Source organism: Odontesthes bonariensis, chromosome 1, assembly GCF_027942865.1.
Source record: "Odontesthes bonariensis isolate fOdoBon6 chromosome 1, fOdoBon6.hap1, whole genome shotgun sequence".
Taxonomy (NCBI): domain Eukaryota; kingdom Metazoa; phylum Chordata; class Actinopteri; order Atheriniformes; family Atherinopsidae; genus Odontesthes; species Odontesthes bonariensis.
The window spans coordinates 29,328,493-29,339,911 of record NC_134506.1 but is presented as its reverse complement, the minus strand read 5'-3'; the positions used below and the strand labels follow the sequence as shown (position 1 = coordinate 29,339,911).

The following is an 11,419-nucleotide window of genomic DNA, read 5'->3' as shown; positions in this document are numbered from 1 at the left end:
GAAATCCTACCCTTCACTGCAGTGTATTGCCATATTGGTTTAGTTTATTCCCCTTTTCATACCTTTTATAAACCTGTTATGAAAATCATTAAAATTAAAAATCTTATCCAAACCCTTTTTATTTTTTTAAAGCTTTACAAAATAAACTGAACCTGCATATAGAACATTCTTAATTCACACCAGCAACATATATATTTTTTTGTGAATCCATATCTGGGTCTAACCTTTAGAATTCATTCAACGTCTCCCTTTTACGTATTACATGAACGGGGTACGCGTGGCTGTGACGTCATGACGCAGCGCTTAATGCGGATGTAAACAGCTTGGTTCACGTGGAGGGAAATACTGAGAATGGCACCGATGCTGGAACGTTTCGTCAGCCCGGGTAAAGGTAACGGTCTGCGGGCAACAGCCAGGATCCGGAGAGGAGAGCTGGTGAGCTCCAGCGAGCCGCTGGCGTGCTGCGTGTCCAACAAGCAGGCCAGAGAAGTCTGCCACCACTGCTTCACACGGTAAGACGGGCGGCGCTGCGAGCTGCTAGCATCACGCTGGGGCAGGAGAGCACTGCTCAGTATAAGTTAGTTTGCGTGTATATGTATGGAAAGGGTTTGTAACCTGATACCTACATTGAACTTAGTTCTTTGACTGTCCAGAAGATGGCAGCATGGCTCTTTAGTGGAAGACGAAGAAATGAACGCTTTAATGCTGTCTCGTTAGTATGTAAATGAAATAGCCGCTATATAAATGATTGAATACCGCAGCGGTAAAAAATAAATAAATAAATAAATCTGATAGAGCTGTCTGATAGATGGTCATGATTAATAATATCCCACAGTTGGCTCTCAGTTGTATTTACAGCTCCTTCCAATGAATCACAGCATAGAGAGGAAATAGCTGGAGGTAAAAATAAACTCCCATAAAGATAATTTTTTTGATGATGATTGATGCATTGAGCTTCTTTTGCCCATTCTGTGAGTTTTGTCAGTCAGGAAACTCGCAGCAAATGCCATGCTCTGTAATATTTTAGGAAGGCAAACCTGCTCCACAAAACTTTGATTTTTTTTTTTGTTGTATTTTTTTAATCTATTTTCTTTTGTATTCATCCACCCAAATATTCTTGTCAGTAATTTTCTCATAATTGTGTCTCAGAGGGGTCTGTCTTTCTTGTTTGTTTGTTTGTTGAGATGAACAGTGTTTTCTGCCTCCACATTATTGGGATGATTTCTCTGTTTCATCTAATTTTCTGTTGATATTTGTCCATCTGGAAGCTCACTGGCAGAGCTGCTGCTTTCTCTATGACAGATAAAACCCACTTAAATCGATGTTGGTAAATTTAATGAGGCTGGTAAGGGGAGAGTGTTCTGATTTTTCAATAAAGTTACAGAGGCTCATATACTGCATGAATATGAGTATCTGCAAAAAAAAAATCAAAGGTTATATGTAGAAAAAATGTCTGATATATATAAAGGTATAGTTAGATTCTTAGGCATCAATATGTTGTTGTAATTTGGATGTGGAGCATTTAGAAGGTTAGACAGACAAAAATGTTCTGACCTACTTTCAGAGACACAAGAAGTTAAATTGGATGGATCTTTGAATGAAGATAAAAAATGATGAGTGGAGTTTTTTTCCCCAAAAAGAAGTCCTGGTCGAGATGAAAATGAAGGTTGTATGAGCAAGATAAACTTTTCTCAGGGCTTAAGATATGATGTACGACTATGATCTCAGTGCTATTTTGATTGTGTGTGGATGTGTTTAGTTTTGCTTTAGTTGTGATACAGACATGCAAGTATATTCATGTGTTTGTTGCATCCATCTTTCCATTTATCTTCTGTAGGCACTTTATCCTGCTCAGGGCTAACTCATCTGACTTAATCATGTGTAATGAAACCATGCTAAAACTTTGCTGTTTGATGCTTCCCTGTGAAGAATTGTCTGAGAATGAAGAAAATTGATGTTTTGTCGTTTAAAAAATTATTTCCAAGCCTCACCAATCGTTATATATATATATATATATATATATATATATATATATAAAAGAAACTATTTTATACTAATAAAACCGTTAACTAGACATTGTTTTCTAACCAAAGAGTCTACAGTTTTGAAGAAAATATATATCCTCTAATAGATTGCAGAATTATTTCACAAAGCTGGCTCAGATCTGTCCACACAGGAGCTACACGCATTGTTTCAGGAAGCTTTTACATCATAACTTGACATGCAATCGATGTCTAAAAAAAAGATGCACCCTTTCACACAGAAGACTGAGTTTTATTAAGAGGGATCAATAAAAAAATTACAAAGCTTATGCCTCCACTGAAGCCTATTATTTTTCCATGTGCTTGGGGCACGTGTGTGTGTGTGTGTGTGTGGTCGCTGGGAGTCGAGGGGTAGATTAACACACAGGCTAGAGGTCAAAACTGTGATCATATTTTTCAGATATTGAATAAATGTTATGGGAACATCTGCTTGGCCTGCAGCAGACACTCTTCAACCCGAGAGCAAGAATCCTTCATTGATTTTGGCATTAAAGACGTGTAAGTTGCGTTGATGTCACAAAAGCTGTTGTAGAACATCGGAGCTGTACACGCACAACATGCACAGCGCAGGCTGAGACTGGTCTCAGAGATGTGAAGTGTATGTTTCCTGTTTTCACTAAAATACAATTAGTCTCACAGCATGACCGAGTGTTGAAGAATGTTTGTGTGTGACTGTATCTCATTGTGAGAAGAGAGAGATGTACAATATGTGTGAATGCATGTGTGTGCAGGAAATGAGCAGGTGGTGGGGGCATCAAAGCTGAAGTTAATTACAGGCCTTGAAGGCTGTATGTAAGTAATGAGTGATAAACGCTGAGGGAGTACACACACACACACACACACACACACAGCCATCCCAGCAGGATCAAACCGCTTGGGGTCAACAAACAAACAACCGTGAAGTTCTCAGACTCACAAAGAGCTGGGGATGGTGGGATAATGGGGGAAAGAAATAACAACAAGATGATAGAGTGTAATTCTTCATTATCTGAAGTTGCAGAAAAACAGTGTGAGGCAGGGTTTCAGAGTGGGCTAAACTGATTGCAAATTTATAAGACAAACAGTGTGGCAACCTCTTTGGTATGAGAGTTTTCTGTCGTGTGTTCAGCCCAGAGGTGAGTCGTCTCATGCCGTCGTGGCTCTGTACCGTCACTTTAATGTAAATCCTGCTGTACAGCTGACCTGTGTGATGATTTCACATGTCAGTGGATTCATCTCTGTCTCTCTTTAATTAGACGAGCATGTCGTCATAAGTCTGGAAACACTTTGTGCTGCAAATGGTAAACTGAGAGGGAATCGCAGTTACTGTGAAGATGACAAAGTTCCAGAAAAAGATGCATATAGAGGGGAGACAGCACAGATAACACATCAAACACACAGACCAAAGAAGATCTCAGATGTGTGTGTGTGTGTGTGTGTATGTGTGTGTCCTCCCCAATTTAGGCCGCACATATTTGTACGTGTATTTGTAGACGTTTTGTTTTGTGGTAACATTGTCTCTGTCAGATAAAGTCTTGATATTTGACACCAATCTCTCATTCAGTGTCTCTTTGGATTGCAAACACACACACACACACATACACACACACATACACACACACACACACACTCACTGCAGATAAAAACAAAGCATCCTTAAATCTTTGTCTTATTTATAGAGAGAAACCTTTGATTGAAAGTTAAACTAGTTTCCGTGTGGGTCTTTGTTATTTCAAGGAACATAGACAATAATATTGACAGGAGGGTCGACTTGAGAGTTATGTTCTAGATTCGGCTGGATGTAAATGCCTGATAGCTGGAGGCTGAACAAACAACAAAAATGTGTGTGTGTGTTTGTGTGCGTGTGTAATAGCCGACTTCAGAACTTATTTTGAACTCAGGTTTTGTCTTTAATTTTCATCTGCGCTCTCCTTCTGATGCATCCTCCATGTTTCAGTTTGTAAGCTTGGCCTTACAGCTCCATCCTTTGTCTTATTTATTTATGGTTTAGTTTTTGTCAATTTTGAGGTTCACTGTTGTAATTACACTGCATGTCCTTTGAAAGCAGCTTCCTTCTCATTCTTTCTAAATATCCTGGCACTAACTGTAGGTCTCACTATCATCCACCCTTTCTCTCTGTGGTCCTTTCCACACAAACAGTGGCTTCAGACAGACAATGTTCGGGAAACATCAAATTGAGGGGTAGATTAACACACAGGCTAGAGGCAGAGGCGCAGCTTGTCAACAGGCAAGGCAGGCAACTGCTTGGAGCCCCGAGCCACTAGGGGGCCCCCGAGAGCTGAGGTGCCAAGGTCTCCGCGGATCCTTAAAAAGTATTAAAAAGTCTTAAATAAAAAATACGTTTTTTAAGGTCTTAAAATGTCTTAAATTTCGCCGATTTTCGAAGAGTGGCATTAAATTTCATCTGGGCGGAATGAAAGAAAGATATGTCTGGAGAGACGTTCAAACTTTTGTGTGTGCGCCAGTACTTCCGGTGAAAACTTCCGGTGATTTGACAGCTAGCGCGTCAGGTTAGTAACCTGACTCAGGTCATCTGGCTGCGTTCACCAACTACACGCAGGGGCGTTCCCTTTCCTCAACAAAGGTTAACTTATAGCCGAGAAGAAAGATGATAATATAACGTAGCTAAAAAGACTAGCTTTCTTCAGTAGCCTAATGCTTACCGATTTAGCAAGCCTAGCAGCCTAATTGCTAATGCTAAACGCAGTAACGTTACCAACCATACCCGACGTCAAGGTGTTAGCTGAGCAGGAGCAAGATTATGGGGCTGGCAGAGTTAACTTCATAATGGGTGAGTGCAGGTTTCATTCACTTGTTTTCATTCTTTCACAGGATTGATTCACTTCGTTGGTTTATCCGATTGCTGGCCGCCGAGCCATTATGTGTCTGGGTTTGTGTAGGTTACTGATCATGGTTGTTAGCAGTTGATAGTCAGGTTGTGTGACGTGTGGGTGAGTGTGTATTTTTTCTATGGGTACGTGCCATTGACTGTATGAGCGGTCTGTGCTCGTTTTTTATTTAGATTGGAGATACTTTATTAATCCCGAAGGAAATTAAATTTTGTTGTGTGGTTTATGCAATGCAAAGTCACTGTCCATAGTCTGTGCTTCACGTGAGTTGTCCAAAGTTCTGGTTTAAGTTAACTTGAGTAGTAAAATCGTTTTGCTAGTTGTAAAAGCACAGTAGACATAACTCGAAAATTAGGTTCAATTATGGATTTATTTTGCTCAGAGCCTCAGACAAACAGACAGACAAATGGCAGCGAAAACACGCTCCTTCGCAGAGACAATTGGGCATGATTGTCCTGTAGTGTGTGGTGTTCCCTTGTGCGTTCGAATCTTATGCGATCATGTTCACACACTGAAGCACACATTTCACACTGGACTTTTTTTCAACACCGAACAGCCTAGAGTGTAGTTTTAATATATATTTTTGCCGTGGTAATGGTCTTAATTTTTATTCTTAGAGGTCTTAAAAAGGTCTTAAGTCATTAAATTTGTTGATTAAAAAATGTGCAGATACCCTGGGTGCATTCAATCAGAAATTTTCTAGTTACTTTATAAACTGTCTCAAACAGTGGCGAACGTTCGTGGTGAACATGTTTTCTTTGAACAGTTAAATTTAAATGATTTAGTCAAAGGTTGTCTAGTTAACATGCCATTCTATAATTCCATAATTGCATTGTTGACTTTGTCAAACTCACATAGAGTTCCACTGTAGGTTATGTTCGCGGAGAACTGGCCCCTCAGAGTGTTTGCGATTGTTGGCAACGTTTGCCGGAAATTCAAGGCTAGTGGAAAATAAAAACCATACTTATGAAATCGATATCATGAACAGCTTTACTTGTCACAAAGAATCTTTAAATGAACACAATTATTATTGGATGGCCAGCTACACCCGGTAGATAAATAGCAACAGGCGAATATCAAGTGCCAACGTAGACAACGTAGTCTTTTTTAGTTATTTATTTATTCTTTACATGTATATTTTAAAAATAACAATGTTTCTCATGTTTGGAACATGTTTGGAATAAAAAGAGGTTTTATTTCATACACTTTTCGTTGGTGTCAGATGTTTTGGTGACGAACACTGGTCGGTAGGGCCCCCTAGGATTTTTTTGCTTGGGGCCCCCACAGACTCTAGAATCGCCACTGGCTAGAGGTCAAGTCGTTGTCTGTTTTTGCCCCGTCATCAGCCAGTTTAGTAGATTTTTATTTCTACCTGGAGTGAAAACAGACCTTTTTTTGTATGAGGATTGTGCACAAATATAGCAGAGGTCATAGACCTAAAAGAATGTTTCGTGTTATTTCGCACAATCAACAAGCTGCTCGTCAGGGTCTGAACACACATTAAGGTTAAGGTAATTTGTAAAACATCTATCGTAGTGCACGTGAACTGTTGGTGGTACTGGTTTACTTTGTGCCACTGGAGGCTGTCCCTCAGCCTCCGTGTTACGGTTGACTGAAACTGTCAGGATCAGAAATAAAAACAAAAATATATAATTCCCAATAAATGCAACCACAGTAAAAAATAAGTGTATGTAATAATTTATGTCAAGAATGTGAAATAAATTGGTATTTTGTTTTATTCAGTGGAACTGTACCCATACACAATATTTTTGTCTCTTTTTTTTAATCTATAGATGTATTCATCTCTGTATTTTTTACCATTTACATTTTTTTCTCCCCCTGTTCCTGTGCATTGTTTCGATGTTTATTTTCTTCATTTCTCCGTCTCCATTTTTACATTTCTGTCTGAATTTCTGCTGCAGACTTTATATGAAAGACCTGTTTCACAGCCCTCCCACTGGGCTGGGAAAAAAAAATAAATTGTCATTAAGAGAGCATTTAATGACAGATTTTTTTGGAGTGAGTTTTTATATTAATCTTTGAAAATGCAACATAAAGCAATCACTCTCTGATGCTGACTGATACAGAACATTGATCAGCATTTCTCTTTGTTGCACACAATAATTACACGGTGGTTCATATTTGTTTACTTGAAGTAACTTTCAGCTGCAAGTAAAAAAAAAAACAGTTTTTCAGAAAGCCACACACAAGACGTCAGCCGTTTAATACATACTTTTGTAGAAAAACAGTACACACCGTTTTAGTTACTGCTAACTAAACTGTGCTGCAGCGGCGCACGGCGATGACCCGTCATCCCAGACGGGCGTGTAGAAAGCTTCCTATAAGCCCCCCGATAGCCCCAGATAACAACAACACGGCAGCTCTGAGCTAACAGTGCAATAGTGTGCGTTCAGTCATTCATTCGTCTCAAAGTATTGGTGAAATAAAGACAGATAATGCCTTATTTAGAGGCTGTATTGTCTATGCCCTGTTCTCTCCCGTTATATGGATATACGCGGATCTCAAGTAATCTAACACATACACACACACTGCATAGTTCTGAGACTACACACTGGAGTTAGCTTTCTGATTGGATTTCCAAAGATCTCTGACCTCTTACCTTTGGCTTTGAAGTAGAAGTGGTTTCAGTTCTCACCGGGAGGAGATAGAACAAAGTGCTGATTTGATGTTTTTGGTTGTAGAATATTATCTTAAAGATATGTCACTTTTTGAAAAATAAATGCAGTGGAATGGAAGTATAAAGTGGCAGGAAATGCCTTGGATGCTCTCCTGCTCAGGTGTCTTAAAATCATGCGCTCTATGACACTGGAGATTCCCGGGTCTCTCAGGTTAGCTTTGCAGCAGCTTTATCTTCTTTAAAAAGTGTCTCTCTGAATGTATAACATGTTGATCGCATACAACTTCTGATTCAGTTGTTCAGATAATAATGCTACTATTGAAAAAGGGAAATGGTAGGGATCAAACGAGTCAGCCCACAATGATGACATTTCACATCATTATTACTCCGAATATTGGGGAAACATCCACGGTTTATTCAAATGAATACAAACATAAAAGTATTGAGTATCACATGTCACTCACCATGAATTCTTGAGACAATTAGCTACTCATTTACACGCTTCATGGTTTCTGAGCGGCAACAACCCAAAACGTCAGGGGCAACACAACCTTTAGATCCATCAGACAGGTGCACCTCTCAAAAATGACTGCACCAACAGTAACCTGAGTTACCTGGTTTTTAACTTCTCACTGTCATACTCAGCCTGCCACACACACACACACACACGTTCCTCACTGTATTTCACTGAGCTGAATAATTTTGTTTAACGGTGTGATGAGCGGCGCTATTAAGCATTTTAGGCACTTTGTAGCTGGTAAGGTGAAGTCTACTCAATGGTCTGTTTGATACACATTTTTATGTTCCGGCATGCAGCTTCTCTACGTCATGTGTAGGAATTTCAGGGCTGAATTTTGTATGAAAATGACTGTGTTCATACTTATCTTCTATCCTCCGTTCTTTCATACACACACACACACACACACACACACACACACACACACACACACACACACACACACACACACACACCTGCTGAAAAGGGTGTGTGAATACTGTGTTATATGTAGCATACAGATTACTTTAGATTCAATTTGACTAGGAGGAGCAGATTGGAGGAGGGAAATGGTTACTCCTCCTTCTCCTCCTTTCCACTTTGCCATCTTCTCAATTTATGCATTCATCTGCTTCTTCTAACATCTGTTTTCCTCCCTTGTGCCCATCCTTCCTATCTTTTTTCCCCTCCCGCCACCCTTCTCCTCTCATTCTCCTTGTTTTTCCTCACCCTCTTCATGCACCGTTTCTTCATCCCTCATTGTTGAGATACATTTTTTGTGTAGGTTATTTTGCCCTCACTTCATTCCTTCTCTCCTTCCCCCAGATCTCCTGCTGTTACACACCCAGGTGTCTCAAAATGCGCACAGCTGTATCATTTGCAAACCAAGTTACTTTCTATACAAGGGGAATACACCTCCACATGTGTGTACTGGCATTCACCTAGCAAGCCCATCTGTATGTGTCATCTCTAATTCTAGGCAATACAAGGCAATTTTATTTATAGAGCACAATTCGTACACAAGGTAATTCAAAGTTCTACTTTTGAGTAGAGTTAAAGATGACACATGTCTTCAGAGAAATTAAATGTTTGTCCTTAGGAGGATGAGTATTCCATCTTTCTGCCTCGGTTTAGCATTGCACAGCATATTTAATGAAAATCTGTGTTCTTCCACCACATACTGATCCCTCAGCGCTTCCATGTCTTGCTTCCATTAGAAATTTGGATAAAACAAAAGGACTCCCCGAGGATCTGCATTATTCTACTTATGATAGAGAGCGCATCTGTTGCTTTTAATGTTTCTGAAACCTGGAGGCGGAAAGCTAACAAACAAACATAATTTAAGCCCTATGTGGACAGGATTAGTTTTCTAAGTGGCGTCTGAGGTAAAATCACCAACAGATGATTCGTTGCTTTTATTAACTCTGTTGGAAAAGATTTGAGCTGCTGTTGTCTGGATGAGGTTTCTCCCTTCAGATGAATATTGATCTTTAACGTTGTGTGTGTGTGTGTGTGTGTCACCTGATGTTTTTTGACATTCACTTGGCTCTTTTTCTTTTGGAGCCTTGCTGTGCCTGTATTTCAGAGCTTCAGATCTCTGTGAATTCTTTTTTGCATTTCAGTCAGCATATCACAAAACTGGCTCAGCCATGCCTCTATCATTAGGCTTCTTTCTGGTTGTTGGAAATTCAGCTGCCAGGCATTTATCTGAGATCAAACTGCATCGGCTCATGTTTCTCCCGGCTTATTCTCTTTGCACTCGGTCTTAGTAGGGCTCAGGATAGCTTTAAAAGTTCTTGTAACCACGTCCAATAAACTGCAGTGAGGGCCTTTTTGTGCATTTATTCAGAATCTTCATTTAGCAACGAGCATTATGCACAGTATTGATTTCCTTTTTTATGTGGAACCTATATGTAAAAAAAAAAAACCCCAAAAAACAAGTGTGTCACAACATTGAAACTGCCTGCCGAACGTTGTGCAGGCTTCTTTGTGCTACCAAATATCACCGACCCTTTGTGGTCAACTTTATAGCTTGCGGTATAATTGAGGGTGTTGTAATCTGTAAAGTTTCCATCTATGTCTGTTTAATGTCTGTGTTATGTCTGTTTCCAAGTGTTATTGTATTATTTGAATGTTTTTACTTAAAAAATAGCATTTTACTACCAAAGAAATTGCTTACATCACACTGAAACAAATGCTCTCTGAAAAGCAGTTTAAAGTTCCCATAAAAAGACTTTTTTAGACTTTTTTTTATATTTTCACTGTTTTCAGTGTAAGCAGAGGTTAGGGGGTGAAGGAGGGGGTGAAGGAAAAAAAAAAACGTTTACAGCACTGAAAATGTCTATAAATTATGAGTCATAAAATGTTTTCATTTATATCACTTTAATAGATTAGGAATATCTACCAAAATTATCATTAATTTCTTTTTTAATTTTTGGGCTGTTTTAAGTATTTTAAAGTGCATAAAAAAAAAAAATCCAATTATTAATAATAATAAAAAAAAAAAAAAAACATTTCTTGGAAGTAGTTTCCTTTAGGCCTCTGTGTGGGTGTGTGCGCACACACATGGTGTCCCATCACCATGATAATAAAACCATAAGGAGACTCATCCCACATGATTCCCTTCAGGTGTCGATGAATCATCCTCTAAACAACCATTAAGAACTCAGCAAGGGTTCGCGAAAACTCAGGATGCAGCTGTTCTCTTTCTCACACACTGAAGGCCACACACACAGACACACACACACACACACTGCAGTGCTGCACATGTCAGTCACCAGTTTACAATAATATAATGTCGTGATGTGTCGCTGTGGCTGTACTGCGGATGCCTGCTGCGAGTTAAGTGGCTGAGCGGTGTTGCTCTGTCCTGTTATAGCATAGTTTTAACAGCAGATGGCAGTAGTGTCCCTTGAGGAGATCCCTGTTTCCTTGTTGTTCAATACTCATGTTTCACATTCTTGCACATTGTAAACCAGTGCAGTGGAAGAGCTGGCAAATGGAGAGTTTACATTGAAATTGAATTTACTGCTTGTGGAAGAACTCATTTGTCAACCAGTCTTCAGAAAACAACGTTTCTCATTCTGTCTTCACCATTCACAAAGGCCGCAGGCAGCAGAAACAAGAGATGGCGTAAGCAGACCACCACACCAGAGTTGTGGTATTTTTTTGCAGAACAGTCCACAAGAACAGGACAGTAGATATTATGTTCTTATTTCCATATATAAACTCTCGCACCATGTGTCATGTTGGAGTGAGATGTATCGTGCTGTGTTGCGCACCCAGCTTGCAAATGAGAAAATTCACTCAGGCACAACTGGACAGCCCTGGCAAAGAACCCCACTAATTATTAACATACACCAACACACACACACACACACACACACTAACACAC

At 39.6% G+C, this 11,419-nt stretch overlaps 1 protein-coding gene across 1 annotated transcript in view; it reads left to right on the top strand.

Annotated features, from left to right (window-relative positions):
* The first annotated feature begins 316 nt into the window (after positions 1-316).
* Positions 317-11,419, top strand: part of smyd3 (SET and MYND domain containing 3) — an 83,883-nt gene continuing 72,780 nt past the window's right edge. Inside the window, exon 1 of the mRNA XM_075463368.1 lies at positions 317-512. Coding sequence (XP_075319483.1) covers positions 352-512 — 161 coding nt within the window. The 5' untranslated portion in view covers positions 317-351. The remainder of the gene's footprint in view (positions 513-11,419) is intronic.